The sequence below is a fragment of the Ostrea edulis genome, chromosome 3, assembly GCF_947568905.1.
Source record: "Ostrea edulis chromosome 3, xbOstEdul1.1, whole genome shotgun sequence".
Lineage (NCBI taxonomy): Eukaryota > Metazoa > Mollusca > Bivalvia > Ostreida > Ostreidae > Ostrea > Ostrea edulis.
In genome coordinates, this window is record NC_079166.1 from 94,339,869 (window position 1) to 94,360,524 (window position 20,656).

A 20,656-nucleotide genomic window follows, 5' to 3' on the forward strand; every position below is an offset into this window, starting at 1 on the left:
AAATTTGAACTGTTAAATCACAAGTTAATCAAATCAACATCTCTATAAATAATGCAATTTTCATCTTCCTACAAATTTCAGGTCCAACATGTCACCTGTAGAGTATTTTACTTTGGAAGTTTGAAATAACAGCTTAAGACATCCAACTTTAAAATACGCAAAATGTAGGAAAATGAGGAAAAATTGTCATCATTTCCTGACACTGAAGTTTTCCCATTGTCTGACACAGTAAAACTGATTATGCTGTAAATTCTACCTCAAAATACACTACATGGAAGTATCTTATACACAGAAAATAAAATAACAAAATTAATGCCGCTGTAAAATGGCTGAAATATTGCCAAAACTGTGTAAAGTCGCAATCAATAAATCACTTCTGCATGACCTCCCCTTTAGGAAAATCGCTAAAACCGTTCAAAGATACTAAACTGCAACTTCATTACTCCCCTACTAATTCAGGGTCCAACATGTCACCGTGAAAAGCAGCCATTTAACAAGAGGAATCTTGGGTAGGTTGATCACGTGATCTGCCACCTCCTGATTCTTCTTGGAGAAATGTGCCAAAAGTAAGGGAACGAGGAAGTAAAGCTATATATAGAAAATAACGAAACCCCAGAACACCAAAAATAACTCAAACGGTGGTTCATTTATCTCAGGCATCTGTAGATGGAAAATGAAAGTGATTCAGTGATTTTCAGCATTCTGATTTTTCTTAATCATCCTATTACTTGTGTGGATATTTACTTCTACTTAGGATCTAATATATATTTATCTGTGTGTGTGCAATTAGAAGAGGTTTTGGAATTCTTCTACTCCAATAATTTCTATAAATACAACAGAAAACAAACTATATAACAGATTTACACAATGCACTATATAATATATATATATTCAAAACAATAATCTCATGAACTGGTTCCACAATACAGTAGATGATAAGAGGTGGCAGAGCCAATGACTGGTAAACAAAGACAACACATGTTATGTAGGTTCAATGTGGCAGCTTTATGTTAGAAAATTCATACCTCTACAGCTGCTGTAGATTGAAAAGATACCCAACAGAGAAAGACACTTTCCTTATATCTGTAATAAAAAACCCATTCATATTGGTACTTTAAGTTTCCATCAAAGTTTTAGTCCATAAGAATTGTTTGTGATGATCATTATGTACATGTAAAGGACTATACACAAACCAGTGGCCTCGGTCTGAATTTCAGACCAAATGCTCCAAGTACCGTAAATTGACTAGTGACTCGTCCTGAGAAACATGAAACAGAATTTAACCGATATTCATACACTGTTCAATCCACCGCTTTACGTCCTCGTTCCGTGAATTTAACTGATATCCATACACTGTTCAATCCACCGCTTTACGTCCTAGTTCCGTGAATTTAACTGATATTCATACACTGCTTTACGTCCTCATTCTGTGAATTTCACGGTTTGCTGTTCTGACATACAATAAACACAGGTAGGATGGCTCCTAAAGTCCGCTTCATGTTTACCTGTGTCTGATTAGTCCGGGATCTTCTGCTCTCCCAATGGACCCGGGAAACTTCTCCTGTCCCGATAACCTCTGCTGTCTCGATGGACCCAGGAACCTCTGCTGTCTTGATGGATTCCGAGTGAATCACAACACTATCCCTCCATGATTACTTTTGAATGATTAAAGGTGACATGACCAGATTTGACAGATTAGCTTTATACCATGTCAACAAAAACAAGCAAAAAGACAAACAAACAAAAAAACCCAAACAATTTACATAATAATAATAAAAATCGCTATGGAAACCAGTGGTATATATAGCACCATATGACGAATTCTATCTACATGATACAAGGATCTGAGGCCGTCACATACAAAACATGTCGCTTGTCTGTCCTCTACAGGTCCCTCATCACGTGAAATAAATGCTGATACACAGAATAAATTAGTACTAGTCAGCCAATGTATACATACATATATATATATATATAGTTATTTCATCTGTCTAGTGGGCTAGGTGTTAGTCAATACACACAGTATAGCGCTAGCATCAGAATCGGTACTTGCGGTACTACGGGGTACTTCATCAAGTACGCCCAGAATCAGCACAAAAGCTGTTTTTACAGTAGTACATCTCAATTTCTACTGTTACATTATAAGAATCCCGACGGTCAGCTGTTCAGAAATGAAAATAAGAAACGCCATCTCATTGATAAAATCTTCCATGAAATGCGTACATTACATGTATATGTATTCTTCAGTATAAAAATGTGAATATTTGTTTGAAACTTTGGTAATAAAATATAAGAATATCTGTATTAGTCAGGAAAGAAAATGAACTTGGATGGACAAATAACCAGACTATTTAATTCCAGAGGGACACGCCCTCAACATCACCAGCCTTTACTCCAGAACCTGTCCAATACACATCTCTAATCATATCACTGGTTCTCAGAATTCAAACTAAAGATTAGCCTTCAAATAAATTTGGCAAAGCCACTTAAAATGTCATTGGGGTTTAAAGATGAAGGAGAAAGCATTAAAAGTGTGAAAGAGAATTTTGCAAAATTCAGGAATTTACTGGACATAAAACTAATCTTTACACATAGCTTAGTCAACAAAAATACAAGACTTTAGAGAACTGTGCTTATTGTTCATAAAATAAATGCAATGTTAAGGGGGAGGGGACTGCGACAAAACTGAAAATGTACAACTCGGTGAGGTTCCTGAATCACAAGTCTCCATCACCCATCTATTAACTCTGACGAAAATTCAACCAAAAAAAAAAAAAAAAAATATAGCAAAGCAAAACAAAGAAAAAACAACCAAAATGGAAAAAAAGGAGGGAGGGAGAAATTGTAATAATGAAAAAAATTTATTGAACACTGTTACCAGTGCTCTCGTAACAAAACAAACAGGAAGCAGTGTGTAGATATTGGTTGCATTGTTTTTTGTCCATGGTTTCAAAAGTTTACAAATTCTATGCAAAAACTTGTAGATTAGGATAGAGCACATTTAACTCATTTGTTAAAGTTCACAATGAACAGAGAGACTAATATATTCTCCACACTTCTGGGCACGCACTATCTAACTAAAATAAATCCACCTCCTTCCCCCCTACTCCACAATGAAAACAGAAAAGTCTGGATAAGAAACAAATATATTACATCTGTGGATCACTCCACAGCCGGAACTTTGTATGCACTATTTTTTTTCCAGACACAACACATTGACTGTGATAATAAACATCTCTGATCGGTGAAAGACTTCTTTCTAAGGTTTTGATCACCTAAAGCTTCGAGATCAACTGGCCGAGGTGAGGTTATATAAGCACACTGAACAGCAGATTTACACAATGAACATCAAAACATATTGTGTATGCTTAGATGACCTGACTTTCCCTTTAAGAGTAATCTTCTCTTTTTCTGAACACTGCCATATTAAAATAATAATTTTACAAAAAATGGTATCATTCATAAATTCGAACAGTTATTAGGAGGCCTTTTGAAAAATTCTAAATAATACAAAAAAGTTGTATTTTAAGTAAATATAAAAAAAAACAAAAACAAAAAAAAAACCCAGCTAGAATAAGCTTCTTACACCTGGTTTTCTTCCATCCACAATATTCTAAAACCTGAACTGATTCTATGGAAGACATATAACAATTACATACATAATTAAAACAAAATCTGTCCGATACATTGCACTGAGAATTGCCTAGACATAGTTGACTGGTTCCATAAACTGGTCCTTATTTGGACAACTTGCTTATGACCCGGATCAATGCACCATTTTCTTCTTTTAGTCGTTTGTTGTCCTCTTTTAAGATTTCCATTTTCTGAAACATGTGAAGAATGAAAACTTTTATCAGCAATTTCAATTTGATAACACCTACAAGATACTAACAAAATGAATTCTAGTAAGTGAAATTGGCAAACTGCAAGGTCAAGCTATGAATATGAAAGCTAAGCACTTGTATGTCTCTAACAAGATGAGCATTAATATGGCAATAGCAGATTTTGAATGATGTGTATGGTGTTTAGATATATCTTTTCTATTTTTACTTATTATTTACAGGAATTACAATCTGATTGAAACCAGATCCTGAGATCCGCTCACTTAGATCGCTACACTAGGATCTGACGTAACCCCATATAGGGTCACGTCCGCATGACCTTTCGTTAAGCCAATCAAATTGACCCTGTCGATTTATACCAACGATAATTTTTCTCCCATGAACCTTTGCGTCATTATTTACGCTAGAGATGCAAAAAAAAAAAAAAAAAAAAAAAAAAAAAAAAAAAAAAAAAAATGGCTGCGCGTTTGACAGACGACTGCACACCTTTCAAAACATGCGATTTAAACAACGTCTGTTTTCTCTGCGGGTTTTCTTTCATTCAAACGTTAAAAAATCTGGATGGAGTTTGAAAGAAAACATATCGCAGCTAGATGCGACGTCACAATGCACCGTTTACGTCGACTGGCGTTAAATTCCTCGCGTTATTTAAGTAAACCATCTTGAAAACTATTCAATTCGTACCCGTCCCTATTCATACATAGATCTGAATTCACAATTAATTTAATTTGGGTATATTTCATATTGTACGTTTTGTTGTTTGAATGAACGGAATAGATTAGGCATTATTGGGAAAGTTTAAAATTCGTTATGCGAGAATATACAAATTTACAGTGTGGAATAAACTTCGTGGGAGAGAGATTACAGCAATTTGTTTACGAATTGCCAGGAACCGCCTAAATAGCCACCATTGCCTGTATGGCACAATCTGACTGGCTGATAGTTCTCATGAATATTCCAAGCGAAAGGTCATGCGGACATGACCCCCTATGGGGTTACGTCAGATCCTAGTGTAGCGATCTAAGTGAGCGGATCTCAGGATCTGGTTTTAATCAGATTGACAGGAATTAAGACATGTTGCTGGCAGACAAGCAATATTAGATGTACCACTCAGATATATATGTTTTGCTGTGATCACAATAGCACCATTCCATTGTTGATAAAAAAGCACCAAAAAAAAAAAAAAAAAAAAAGCACCCCCCCCAAAAGCACCAAAAAAAAAAAAAAAAAAAAATTCACCCCCCCCCCCCAAAAAAAGGCAATGACAAAGTCAAGAGCAACACTGACTGAATTATATATATATATGATCATGATGATGTGCAGAATTTCTTATACTGTCTAGCTAACATTTGGTTTCAAGCTGTGAGCAAGTGAAAACAACTTTTGAGGTTTTTAACCCCCCCCCCCCCCCCCAAAAAAGCAAATTTCCTGTGGAGTATATCATATAACAGCACGTGATAGAGTAAAATATTTTTTGGAGAAATCTACGAATATTAATGAGTATGTAAACTGAATATCAATGTACATGATATGTTGTATTTCACTTATAAAACATGCAAAAACTTACGATGGTAAGATAACGACATGTACTAAGCTATCAATATAAAAATCTACTGTCCTGTACTAAGTATTAAAACAATCAGTGACATGTACTAAGCTATCAATATAAAAATCTACTGTCCTGTACTAAGCTATCAATATAAAAATCTACTGTCCTGTACTAAGCTATCAATATAAAAATCTACTGTCCTGTACTAAGTATTAAAACAATCAGTGACATGTACTAAGCTATCAATATAAAAATCTACTGTCCTGTACTAAGCTATCAATATAAAAATCTACTGTCCTGTACTAAGTATTAAAACAATCAGTGACATGTACCAAGCTATCAATATAAAAATCTACTGTCCTGTACTAAGCTATCAATATAAAAATCTACTGTCCTGTACTAAGTATTAAAACAATCAGTGACATGTACTAAGCTATCAATATAAAAATCTACTGTCCTGTACTAAGTATTAAAACAATCAGTGACATGTACTAAGCTATCTGTACTAAGCTATCAATATAAAAATCTACTGTCCTGTACTAAGTATTAAAACAATCAGTGAACTAAACATTTGAAAAACACTTTGGCAACTTTACTTAAACCAAGTAATGTGCATAAAAATCCCTGTCAATGTTCAAGCATCGACAAATCTGTGTTTTTTTCCCCCAGCATTGGCGATACCGGAAAATTTAAAACTGTTCAACACTGTGGGTCAGAATACAAGTTGTATTTAAAATCTGTAATAGACAGAACTTTATTGACTGTGTCCTCAGACAACAGCCGTTTTGTTTGACCTGAGAATAGATCTGTTGCCCAAAGCCGCAGGCTGAGGGTCAAACAAAACAGCTGTTGTCCAAGGACACAGTCTATAACTGTTTTGTTCATACACCTTCATTTTTAGGTTTTTACTAGATGCATATGGTTTGTTGACTTTAAACTTTTAACAAAACAGTGATTGCAAACATTTATCAGCTTATCCACTAGACTAAGTTTAAAAGAAAACCTGCCCAATATCTAAACTGATAATTAATATATGTCTCGTGTTTCTACTCTGCGTTCTGACAGTGTATTTCATCATCAGTCAAATCAGAGAGTCTCACCATTAGGTAAACAAAACAGCAGACCGAGAATCACATGACTTGCATAGCCAATAGAAATAGGGCAGACTATCCCCCCCTCCCCCCCTACAGTTCATAAACTGTTGACCGGTCAATAGACCACAAGTATAAGAGTTAGCCTAACAGGTACAATGCTGGTTCTAAATTGTATTAGTTTTATATAGGACAGATAATTAAAGGTGTATAACAATATATAGTGACATGGATACCAATCACCAATCTGTTACTAATCGTTCTACATAACCACTACGGTAAGATTGACAGACATTCTGGTACAAATTTAAATCTACACTACAGACCCACACCCTGGAAATGTCGATTACAAAAGTAAAAACTACCCTGACACGTGTGAATTAAATCCGAGAGATCCGTGGCTCTAAGCAGCCATTTCTATCCCGACACATGTGAATTAAATCGGAGAGATCCATGGCTCCAAGTAGCCATCTCTACCCCGACACGTGTGAATTAAATCAGAGAGATCCGTGGCTCCAAGTAGCCATCTCTACCCCGACACGTGTGAATTAAATCCGAGAGAGATCCGTGGCTCCAAGCAGCCATCTCTACCCCGACACGTGTGAATTAAATCAGAGAGATCCGTGGCTCCAAGTAGCCATCTCTACCCCGACAGGTGTGAATTAAATCCAAAAGATCCGTGGCTCCAAGCAGCCATCACTAGCTCTTAAAAATGTCATGTGTTACTGGGCCGCAGTACGTCATACCTTTTGTCATGCACCCAGTGCTTTCCACTGTTAGCCATGGTATGTTTACAATCCTCTAGGAGTGCATTGTGTGTGAGAAGAGATGTGGCAGAGTGTACGATGTATATGAAGTTTTGCAGTACATAAAACTGTTTCATGCTTCAACAAAATTTAGAAAATGCATAGGATGCTATGACCTGAACCCATGGGAATCTAAATCTGGGGGCACACTTCCCACTAAACTACTAAAACACCAATCAGAACAATTACTGGCTCCTAATTAACCTACAATTTTGTTGGAGTACAAATAGAGAACTTGGAATAATCAGTAGTAATTCCTTGTGTAGTTCATTTTAGTTACATCTCTGGATTGGAATTGAAAGACAAGGCAATTCATAACCCACCCCCCCCCCCCACCCCCTTTCTTTTCTTTCAAAATGCACAATACCATCCTCACAAAGTGTCGGAAAGACAAACAAAATTTTCAAATGAAATATTGCCAAATCACTATATGTAAAAGTTTCTTCTACTAACACAATGAACTTGTGTAATTATCAAATAATACAGCATAGAGAGTTCATTTGACCCAGTGTATCCGACAAGGCACTCATGTCTACTCTAACCTGTTAATTCTCCAGGGAACGAGGGAAGGGGGAGGGGCTAGAGACCAGGTATCCCACCTAACCTGTTAATTCTCCAGGAAACGAGGGAAGGGGGAGGGGCTAGAGATCAGTTATCTCACCTAACCTGTTAATTCTCCAGGAAACGAGGGAAGGGGGAGGGGCTAGAGATCAGGTATCTCACCTAACCTGTTAATTCTCCAGGAAACGAGGGAAGGGGGAGGGGCTAGAGATCAGGTATCTCACCTAACCTGTTAATTCTCCAGGGAACGAGGGAAGGGGGAGGGGCTAGAGACCAGGTATCTCACCTAACCTGTTAATTCTCCAGGGAACGAGGGAAGGGGGAGGGGCTAGAGACCAGGTATCCCACCTAACCTGTTAATTCTCCAGGGAACGAGGGAAGGGGGAGGGGCTAGAGACCAGGTATCCCATCTAAAAAATGCTCTGAGGAAAAAAAAAAAAATAATAATAATAAAAAAAAACCCAACTAAAACTGAATGGAGCACAATGCAGTCGTTAGTGAGGTTACCTATTTAGAGAGTTTGGAAATAACTCGGGTGAGGGCCCGGTTCTCCTCCTTTAGTTTGGCGTTTTCTGCCTTAAATTTGTTCATATGCTGGAAATAAAGTGTACAAAGCCACCTGTAACCATGGCAACCATTGTGCATATTGTGATCAAGCTAAAGCAGTTTCTACAGTCTGTACAAAAGTTATGGGTGCACTTCTTCTTATTAATGAAGACCAAAATTTTGTGCGACCTAGAACTCTGATTGATTTTATATTGTTTAACATTTCACTCATATGGAGACGTCCTAGAACTCTGAACAGTTGCTAACTAAACTCATCCAACACCTGTCCAAACTCGTGACTGAGAAGCAAATGTTGTTTTGTATGAAAGAGAATTTTTTCCCAATCAGTATAATCTGTAAAGTTTCTCAACTTGATACATTAAACAAAATAAAAAGTTGTTTTTACTTTGTTGACATCAGAAATTTGATTTGGTCCCTGTTCCTTCTGAATCAAAGTTGCCGTGTAAAATTATCAATAAAATACATCAATTATTAAAATTGAAATTTAAAAAACAAAACAGTTCAATAAAAAAAATTTTTAACAGAAATTTTCTTTTCATTGGTTTGAAATTTGAAAATGAAAGTAGAATGTTTTGCAACATTAATAAGAATGTGGAAAGCTGTGTTTCAGGATATCTGGTGCAGTCAAACAGTTGTGATATTCTAAACTTTTGAAAAATTTCTGGTCAAGAGGAAATTATGTCTGGACGATTACATTTTCATGTTATTTGTCCTGATGGATGAGATGCATTTTCATGTTAATTGTCCTGATGGATTGTTTAACATTTGGCCACAAGACATTTAAATCTCATTCGGGTGACAATTTGTGTCCAATAGTGTACCCATAACCTTTATAATAGCCTAGATATGTTGTTAACACTAGCAGTTTTAGGGAGTTCACATGTAAGACTGAGCATTTCTTGCAATGAGCTGATATTGTTCATAAAACTATCTAAAATAATTTCCAACTAGATATATGTATAATTACTGCCCAGGCCAAACTTTTACCAACTTCATAACATATCACAAAATATTTATATTGACCAAAAAAATGTCATCTTTATAATTCATAAAATAATTTAAAAAGTTTTGAACCCGGACATGGATAATTTTCCCCATCAAAAATTTGAGAATCAACATAGAAAGAGAGATAACTCCTCCTGCCCTGACATAGAAGATTACATACTGTAAAATGTTGTTCAGACTACTGAAGCAATAGAGAAAAGAGAGACAGTGTCAATAGACATTTAGTACCCCCCCCCCCCCCCCCCCCCTTACAATGAGAAGAGAAACACACTGCTAGACTACAAGGCTACATTTCAAATCTTACCTTTAATTCTTCTTCTAATTCTGATAACTTTCTTTCTAAAGCCCTTTTTTCCTGAAAACATTTTAATGAATGAAAATTAGTTACACTCTATGAACATAACCCAACCACACATCAATAAGATAACTAGAATTTAATGTATTCAGTCATCAATCACACATCAACAAGCTAACAATATAGAATTTAATGTATTCAGTCATCAACCACACATCAACAAGCTAACAATATAGAATTTAATGTATTCAGTCATCAGCCACACATCAACAAGCTAACAATATAGAATTTAATGTATTCAGTCATCAACCACACATCAACAAGCTAACAAGATAGAATTTAATGTATTCAGTCATCAACCACACATCAACGAGACAGAATTTAATGTATTCAGTCATCAACCACACATCAACGAGACAGAATTTAATGTACTCAGTCATCAACAAGACAGAATTTAATTTATCACGCCTCAGACAAAATTGTTGAAATCTGATTGGTCAGATCTTGGTCACATGACGCCGTGAAAAAAACCGTATCATGCGAGTAAAATCCGTATTGGGCGAGTAATTTTATTTATCGTCGGGTTCGACTTGCAGGCATTTCAAAAGGAAAGACATTTGACTAAGTTGTATGATATAGACTCCCACATATACAGTTAGAGGTCTTCGACGTGATAAATTCGTTACACAGTCAGTTAGTGACCTGATACGGAAAAATACATGGTGTGAAAAGAAAACCCGTATCGGGCGAGGCGAAGCCGAGCCCGATACGGGTTTTCTTTTCACACCATGTATTTTTCCGTATCAGGTCACTAACTGTGTAACTAATAGTATTCAGTCATCAACTTAAAACTGTCAAACTTGATAAACAACCCTTTAACATATCAGTATTTTTAAGACTGCACAGTGTTTTTGGTAAATCAGGAAATTATGCAGCTCTGACACAGGGGTGTGTGAGGTGGGTGGGGTATTAATACTAAGTTTGACAGTTTACTGATACAATTCACTAAAACTCGCTCTTTTTTCGTTAATGTCAGAAACCTGTGCCTGCTACTCACCCTTTTTTCGTTAGTGTCACATACTCGAGCCTGCTACTCACCCTTTTTTCGTTAGTGTCACATACTCGAGCCTGCTACTCACCCTTTTTTCGTTAGTGTCACATACTCGAGCCTGCTACTCACCCTTTTTTCGTTAGTGTCAGATACCCGTGCCTGCTCGCTTCGCTTGACCAGCCTGTCTAGTTCTCCTTTAGCCTCCAAGAGTTCTTTTTTTGTGTCAGCTAGTTCACGCTTTAATCGTTCACTATTAGATTTTTCATCTTCATATAACTGCCAAAAAAAAAAGTTCACATTAATTAACATACACACGGATAGAACTTGCACCACTCTGACGATACCCAATCTGAATTTTATCAACAGAGTAGTGTGGTTTCATAATGTTCTGTTGAATATTAAATCTCTTTGTTTACTGGTGCAGCCATATCAAATCACAAATTATCAACGAAGTGAAATTTCTCCTCGTAAAGAAAGAAAGCAGCAGATCGAGACAAAGAGTAGCCGTATGAGAGATTAGCTATCAAATAAACTCCTTTTTTTGTTGACAAAATCCATAAAATTTCATAAAACTAGTATGTAAAGATGATGTGGTGCTTAAGATACATTATGTAAGTACCGGTAAAATATCCTTCATAGGCTAACATCATTACCTCCACCAAGTAATGGCATTAAAATCTACAAGCCAGTATTTCGCGAATTCTATGGCCGTTATAACCATCTAGTTCATCAATACAACCTATCAAAATTGGTACCGTATAAGTTTTACATTATGACCCCTGGGTCGAGGCCTCTGCTGGTGGACTGTTAGTCCCCGAGGGTCTCTACAGCCCAGTAGCTAAGTACTTCGTTACTAACTTGAAAATACGGATGTATATTTAATTGCTGTTACAAAATTTAGAAATTCATTTCAAAATTAAAGATTATCTCCCTCATGCATAGCTCTTATCCTTGGATGAATTTGGTTCCACTTTTTTGGCACGCTGTTTTTGGCTATATTTAGCTCTAAAACTTCATAGTTATTTTGGATTTCAAACATTTCGGTTGAGCATCACTGAAGAGACATTATTTGTCGAAATGCGCATCTGGTGCATCAAAATTGGTACCGTATAACTTTTACATCATTGGGTCAAATGCTGTCTGACGTGTTTCGATACCGATTGTTAGGCTGTTCTTGGCACTGATTTTAACTACGGATAACTCCGTTTACCTTATCAGGATATAGGCCTCACGGCGGTTGTAACTGATCCACGGGAGTTGCTTACTCTTCTTAGGCATCTGATCCCATCCCTGGTGTGTCCAGGGGTCCGTGTTTGCCCAACTATCTATTTTGTATTGCTTATAGGAGTTATGAGATTGATCACGATTCGTTATCTTCACCTTTATAGGAGTTATGAGATTGATCACTGTTTGTTATCTTCACCTTTCATTGACAGGAGCTGATGAGAAGTTTAAAACTGTCTAAAATATTTACTCTACCCACATACAGTGTAGAAGATAATATTTACTCTACACACATACCGTGTAGAAGTTAATATTTACTCTACCCACATACCGTGTAGAAGTTAATATTTACTCTACCCACATACCGTGTAGAAGTTAATATTTACTCTACCCACATACCGTGTAGAAGTTAATATTTACTCTACCCACATACCGTGTAGAAGATAATCATACGGAGACTATTTAATCACTGATGCTCGTTCATTGAGACTTTCTATGATAATCACACATTCATTATACTGACTCTTTTATAATCTAGAGAGCTGTCTATTGCTGTTGTGGACTTGGAGGTTTCTATATATGGACTGGGTCTGTAACGGTCTGAAACGTCCGACGTTGACGGGTATCGTCCGTACCGACCAGAACTCTGAAAATAGCAGAACAAAATATAAGCAACAAAGCTTTTCAGGCTTTTTCTTGTTTGTGTTTTTTGTTATTTTAATTTGTGCATTAAATTTTCATTCACGATATTGTCAAACTGACTAGAGGACCAATCCGTCTCCTCAATTTTAATGCAAACTTTGCAAAACATCACTCTGTAAGCACTCCTCATTGTAACTTAAAAATTCTTTTTTTTTCTTTCAAATCATGAAAATGAAGAGAACAGAGCACTTGTTACATAGCTGTTATATCTAGGTAGATTTAAAACAAATACATGTACATACATGTGACATGTACAGATTGTACACAAAATTGTTTTAACCTCATTCACACTGTCGCGCCTGTACATTAAAATTCATGCAGAATGAAAAAAAACTTGAACAGAGTGTCAGGTCTAGCCCTTTGAATTTAGTCTAACAGTCACATGTATGCATGTTTACAATTAAAAAATTACACAGAACATTTTGTTTACATGTATTTGATAATAATTAATGTTGAACTTAATTTCAAAATAATGTAAACTAGTACGACCCTGTCTATCATCTTATAACTAGTTTCTGTTTGACAGTAACCATTCAGTTCTAGTATCATCTTATAACTAGTTTCTGTTTGACAGTAACCATTCAGTTCTATAGTATCATCTTATAACTAGTTTCTGTTTGACAGTAACCATTCAGTTCTATAGTATCATCTTATAACTAGTTTCTGTTTGACAGTAACCATTCAGTTCTACAGTATCATCTTATAACTAGTTTCTGTTTGACAGTAACCATTCAGTTCTACAGTATCATCTTATAACTAGTTTCTGTTTGACAGTAACCATTCAGTTCTATAGTATCATCTTATAACTAGTTTCTGTTTGACAGTAACCATTCAGTTCTACAGTATCATCTTATAACTAGTTTCTGTTTGATAGTTTCTAGTTTACCTGTACATAGTACGACAGGAACAGCTGACCATATCTACAAGATCTAACCACTACTAGTTTACCTGTACATAACTGGCAATCATTTCCCCCACATATAAAAATTGTCATAGAAAACACCCTTCACTGAGAAGAATACACATTATGTACTGCATATTCACTCTTGTTAACAGAAAAGCCGGTGAAGGTTTCCAGCTTTTCATCCTATTCATTCCGAGATCAGAAAATCTGTCTCTAAAGATGGATTACTATCATTGGACAAAACACACCAAGACCTTCAAACAAAAATAACAAAACTTTTCTTCTTTAAATGGACGTTTCTTGTTACTTACACGGTGTAAACAAGAAATGTTATCCTCTGAGAACAGCGTAACACACACCTATCAATTAACAAAAGGTACCAAAAAATCATCAATATCAGGTGCCTGTCCATTTTGTCAGAAACCAATTGCCATGGATACCAATCACCATCCACTAAGATTTTTTTTATAAAACTAGAATTTATTTTACTACTGCATAATCTAAATAAAGATGGGTGTATGCAAAGGAGAAGAGACTACACATTGAAAGTCCCCCCGCCCCCTCGACACACCCACTTGTTGTGTAATATGTGTGGGATTACTGTACTAAGTAAATCTCTTTCAGTGACAATCAGCCTGGGAAACATGCATGCACTTTGAACAGTTATGCCTGGTACTTGTAATGTGTACATTTCTATCAATACTTGACGTGCAGATTTTACTTCCCTGACATGTGTACATGCTACACTATAGGAACACTTTGTGGACAGGATATGGAATCTTCTGCGTAACTACACAACAACACATTATTGGATGTGTACGATGATGCTGAATATGTGAAAACATATCATGAGAATATTCAATTACTCGCAAGCAGTACATAATATACATGTTTAGAACACACTATGTCTGCCATGATCGCAAATTCAACCTTTCAATATTTACATGCCCTTTGTCTGTTACATAACTTTGAACATGTACAAAGTTTACCTCTCCCTCTTTTTTATTCATTAAAAATTAAAAAGTCGCAATATAAATCAACAGATAGAATACAAGACACCCCTGCCCCCGTCCCACGGCTTAACTTACTTGGAGGGGGCACCAAGGGACAAATTAATATTTTGGGATTTTTGTCAATTCATCACGAGTGAAGAGCATACAATCACACACGCTAGAAATCAAGTACAATAGTAGGACTAAACTAGTTCCCCACCCTGTAAGCTGACAGCGCTGGGCTGTAGGAACTCCCTATACTGGACAGACTGCTGGTGGATCCTGACCTTGAACTATAGCCTGACCCCAGGCCTGAACTGTAGGCACTGGAGCCCAGAGACCCACCATAGCCACCGTACAGTGAGCTGGAGTAGGAGCCACTCAAATTGGGGTAGCTGGAGCCCACGCTGTAGCGGTGAGGATGAGACATGCTGGGTGTTGATGTTGTCCAACACGTCAGTGTATTCCAGAACAGTTCCGTTGAATTCACTCACAGCACAAATAACTTAATGGATGCTCAGCTGCCATGAATTCAAATGTGAATAGTCTTCACCATGGAAATGTGTTCTGTCTGTATCAATCTCCTAACATCCCACAGTGCAGTGTGGATCTCCTAACATCCCACAGTGCAGTGTGGATCTCCTAAAACCACTATTTCTACACCAGTACTCCCTTCACCTTCCTTTGGCTGTGGCTGGTACCAGTTAATCCATTAACTCACAATATGCTAACTATATATAGATCCTATCTACATTATGATATAAGTATTAGGCTGATTCCTGTCTGTGTTTATTCTCCGCAGCTGCCCTCTCAGCACAGCATTCCTTTCCAGATTTCCCTCACACACATCTGTAGGGGTTCACGCACAGCTTCAAAATTCAAGAGGTGGATTCACAATTTTTTCCTCTCTTTCATGGACGGGGCAGAAAGTACACAACAAATGTTACTGCGACGGGGAAGTGCAAGTCAAATCAAGTGGAGGATCTACAATTTCTATTCTCCTGTGGGAGACAGGCGCACAGGGACAGTAAAATATAGAAAAAATACACCAAACTGACAGGTTGTGTTCAGACACTAAACAAATATCAGGCCTTCTGTGTGGAAGTCTCCACACTAAACTCATAGGTGTATGAAATGTTGATTGTTGAGAAAACAAAATGTGATAAGCAAACAAAGTGTGCTTTAAAGAATATGAAAGGTTGTCTTGTACAGATAAGTGATAATCAGGTCATCATAACAGTGTCATGTCTATCGATCCGTCAGCACTGCTGTCAATAGGACATTTAAAAAAGGAATTTAAAAAAAAGTCAAGCTGGGAACATACGGAGGTCAAGGCGACTCACAGTGTAGAACATGGTTATAGCTGTACAAATTATCTCTCCAGGATCCAGGTTATAAATAATTACTCTATACAGTGTATAGAACATCACTTACTGCATGATGAATAAAAATTATCTGTTCTGGTTATAAATAATTACTCTCTGTACAATTAAACATAAAATCACTGCCCTTTTTTATTCATACACTGAGTGCATGTTAATTTTGGGGAAATTCTTATTATAAATAATTACTCTCTGTACAATTAACAGACTGAATATCATACACCAAGTGCATGTTAATCTTGGAGAAATTCTTAGACTTTGATGGTGAAAAAAGAAAGCTGAAATATGAAATCTATTTATCCACAAATCCTGATTAGTGTGACAAATAACACAGATATTGTTAGATAACACATCATTGACACCGCAGTGCTTCGTTCCACAAACTAATCCTACTTAGTGGCATCTTTTGCAACTTCTCCCTCTCTAACAGTATGACTTAAATGTTCCTGCTTTGCATTAGGATACACTGTGGTGCTACTTCAATTCATTATCATTATTACATACATGAAGTACATACACTCATCCAACCCTCCTCATTCTTAAATCAAGCCAAACTAGTGTTATGATCATATGCTATATTTAAATACAATTTGATTTTTGCGGCCCTTCACTGGCAATCCTGCGTCTCCATATGAGTGAAAGATTCTCGAGAGGGACTTTAAGCAATATACAACCAACCAATCAATTGACCAAAACAACCTCCAGTTATTAGATTTTTTTAGTGCGTTTGGTGAACCGGAAAATGTCTGTTGAACCTGTGACCCCCCCCCCCCCCCCCCCCCCCCCCCCCCAACACACACACTATTTTCTGTTGATCATAATCAAACCCGAGTACACATGTACTGGTCCAGCATCTCGTGTGACCAGCACATCAACCTCACTCTACTGAGGATGGCGGTGACCTCTTTGTAGAAAATACTCTTTGTATGCATACAGATAATCTGCCTGATGGTTTTTTGTGTGTGAATGGCTGGACATAGAGTTTCCTTGCCTTGGGGTCAGCTAGGTCTCTGCACAGTCATTTAATTTCATGTACACACGTTATCACATCTATTATCAGGTTCTCCCTGTTTCAATCTGTAATGTTTTCATTTCTAGGGATTTATCCATCACATGTGTCTATCATTCACTTCTGGTAACAGGAGAGAAAACGTTTCCTGAGATTTTCTATAATGCATTACTACACGTAAGCAGGCAATTTTATCAGGGGATAGAAAATTGTTCACGAAACAGGTTCTGAATCTGAATGACACAAATGAATTGATCAGTGCTTGGAAAACAAACTATGAATCTATATTATGTGACTTTACATCTCTAGATGAATTTATTAATCTATAATATGTGACTTTACACCCTGCTCAGTAAACTTCTAGATGAATCTATGAGGCTTACATGAGGAAAACTGGTCAAACATGAAGAAAAACCCTCTTTGTGTTCATATTTTAGATATATCATTTAACATCCCCCTCCCCCTCAAAAAAAATCCTTGTGGATCATCCTGCTTATCGGTCAGCTTTGACTTTCCTCCTCTTAATATCTATGCCCATTCTATAGAAATGTTATATTCTCGGCAGTTTTACTTTCATGGTATTGTTCTACAGTCAAAATTACACTGCAGGAAAGATAAGATTGCAAACAGCCCGTGAAGTCTCACTGCAGGAAAGATAAGATTGCAAACAGCTCGTGAAATCTCACTGCAGGAAAGATAAGATTGCAAACAGCTCGTGAAGTCTTAGGACAGAGTCCTCAATATTCTATCGAACAGTCTCACAACACACTCCTCATTATGTATGTACCCAACAAATATTGCACCATTTTGATATCAAGTCCTTTAAATCCAACTACCACACAATAACAAACTTACCCACATGATACACAATAACAAACTTACCCACATGATACACAATAACAAACTTATCCACATGATACACAATAACAAACTTACCCACATGACACACAATAACAAACTTACCCACATGATACACAATAACAAACTTACCCACATGACACACAATAACAAACTTACCCACATGACACACAATAACAAACTTACCCACATGACACACAATAACAAACTTACCCACATGACACACAATAACAAACTTACCCACATGATACACAATAACAAACTTACCCACATGACACACAATAACAAACTTACCCACATGATACACAATAAACAAATTCTAACTTTTTGGATGACAGCAACACAAATGTTAGGGCTGTGCGGTGCACTGAAAATGTCGGTGCACCGCGATTCATACCATTTGGTTCGATGCACCGATTACAAATTCTGGATTTTGGTTCGGTTCGGTTTAAATTTTACTTACACCAAACAACAAATATGGCGTCCGAGTGATGTGCAGAACATGTGGTTTTTTATGCAACAGAGATTTAAATCACTACTGAGTTGAGAGTTAGCATTTTCACCACTCAGATACCAACAGAATATGATCCGTAAGATCATTGCAGTTTATCTTTACATGACATATAGCATTTCTGTCAGTGGTGGAGTGAAATCAACACCGTAGGTAATGACATAAATTTGACAGTTAACATGAGAGAAGTAAATCAATAAAGGAGAGATTTTCAAAGACTATCAATTCATAGAATTGTTGAATTTTTGCATATCAATGAAAACAATATCATATACATTCTAGATTCACTATAGATTTGTTTAATAATCCAAAACTTATGCAGCACATTAATATAACAAATTTTAATAGACTGTCAGTGTTTTCTTTTTTCTATCAAAGTTATAAATAGATATGACGTTAACAAATGACGACATATAGTTATATAACTTGAATAAAATCAATATATGCACCCAGGGGTGCATAAGTCGAGTTGCATGGGATACATTGTAAAGTCAGGAATGATGTGGCATATCTATAATTGTGAAGAACTAATTTCAGTTTTAAACTTTTCGAATTACTGTCCAGAAACCATATTTGTTTGAAGTTTTCAATCTATTTTCGGTCACTGTGACCTTGACCTTTGACCTTTTTTCTCCAAAATCAATAGGGGCCTTTCTTTGCTGGTATCCAACAATATATCCAAGTTTCATTTGATTCAAATAATTTTTTTTCTCGAGTTATCCTAATTACCAGAATTTTTTGGAATTTTAAATCTATTTTCAGTCACTGTGACCTTGACCTTTGACTTATTTTCTCCAAAATCAATAGGGGTCTTCCGTACCTGGTACATAACAACATCTATAAGTATCATTTGATTCGGATTTAAACTTTCTGAGTTATCACCCGGAAACCAAATATTTCTGAAATTTTCATTCTATATTGGGTCACTGTGACCTTGACCTTTGACCTTTTTTCTCCAAAATCAATAGGGGTCTTCCTTACCTGGTACCCAACAATATCAAAGTTTTATTTGATTCGGATTTAAACTTTCTGAGTTATCATCCGGAAACCAAATTTTTCTGAAATTTTAATTCTATTTTCGATCACTGTGACCTTGACCTTTGACTTATTTTCTCAAAATCAATAGGGGTCTTCCTTACCTGGTACATAACAATATCTATAAGTATCATTTGATTCGGATTCAAACTTTCTGAGTTATCATCTGGTAACCAAATATTTCTGAAATTTTCATACTATATTCGGTCACTGTGACCTTGACCTTTGTTCTCCAAAACCAATAGGGGTCTTCCTTACCTGGTACCCAACAATATATCAAAGTTTTATTTGATTCGGATTTAAACTTTCTGAGTTATCATCCGGAAACCAAATTTTTCTGAAATTTTCATTCTATTTTCGATCACTGTGACCTTGACCTTTGATCATTTTTCTCCAAAATCAATAAGGGTCTTCCTTACCTGGTACCCAACAATATATCAAAGTTTCATTTGATTAGATTGTAAACTTTTCGAGTTATCCTCCGGAAACCAATTGTTGACGCCCAACCGCCCGCCAACTCACCCACCCGCCCGCCCGCATCACCAAACCAATAGCCCAGTTCAACTTCATTGCAACTTGGCAAAAAAATCAAATCTTATATGCTACTCATTAAAATTGTTAATTTTTGTGCTGTCATTAGATAAATTGGACCTAACATGAACCGAATAAAAAATAACCGAACCGTGCTTTGCTGGATTGAAACCGAAGCGAATCGAGTTAACCTTGAATTGTCCCAGCCCTAACAAATGTCATTATATAACTACTGCTATAGTTCTGTAACATAATGAGTTACAAACTCCCAATACCACACAATACTATTAATGTCATCATTATAACAACTGCTATTGTTCTAGGAGTTACAAACTCCCAATACCACACAATACTATTAATGTCATCATTATAACTACTGCTATTGTTCTAGGAGTTACAAACTCCCAATACCACACAATACTATTAATGTCATCATTATAACTACTGCTATTGTTCTAGGAGTTACAAACTCCCAATACCACACAATACTATTAATGTCATCATTATAACTACTGCTATTGTTCTAGGAGTTACAAACTCCCAATACCACACAATACTATTAATGCCATTATAATTACTGCTATTGTTCTAGGAGTTACAAACTCCCAATACCACACAATACTATTAATGCCATTATAATTACTGCTATTGTTCTAGGAGTTACAAACTCCCAAAACCACACAATACTATTAATGTCATCATTATAACTACTGCTATTGTTCTAGGAGTTACAAACTCCCA

At 36.4% G+C, this 20,656-nt stretch overlaps 1 protein-coding gene across 40 annotated transcripts in view; it reads right to left on the reverse strand.

Annotated features, from left to right (window-relative positions):
* LOC125677364 (protein phosphatase 1 regulatory subunit 12A-like) overlaps nt 1-20,656 on the reverse strand; it is a 96,165-nt gene that overhangs the window by 1,437 nt on the left and 74,072 nt on the right. For 38 of the 40 annotated variants that reach the window (XM_056159497.1, XM_056159496.1, XM_056159487.1 and 35 more), the window contains 4 exons: nt 12,515-12,637; nt 10,897-11,043; nt 9,726-9,776; nt 1-3,824 (listed from right to left, as the gene is read on the reverse strand). The exon at nt 1-3,824 is cut by the window's left edge and continues 1,437 nt beyond it. In XM_056159497.1, the coding sequence (XP_056015472.1) occupies nt 3,738-3,824; nt 9,726-9,776; nt 10,897-11,043; nt 12,515-12,637 (408 nt within the window). In that variant the 3' untranslated portion in view covers nt 1-3,737. Of the gene's footprint in view, nt 3,825-8,356; nt 8,444-9,725; nt 9,777-10,896; nt 11,044-12,514; nt 12,638-20,656 lie in introns of all 40 variants that reach the window. The other 2 variants (XM_056159475.1, XM_056159472.1) reach the window with 1 other exon arrangement.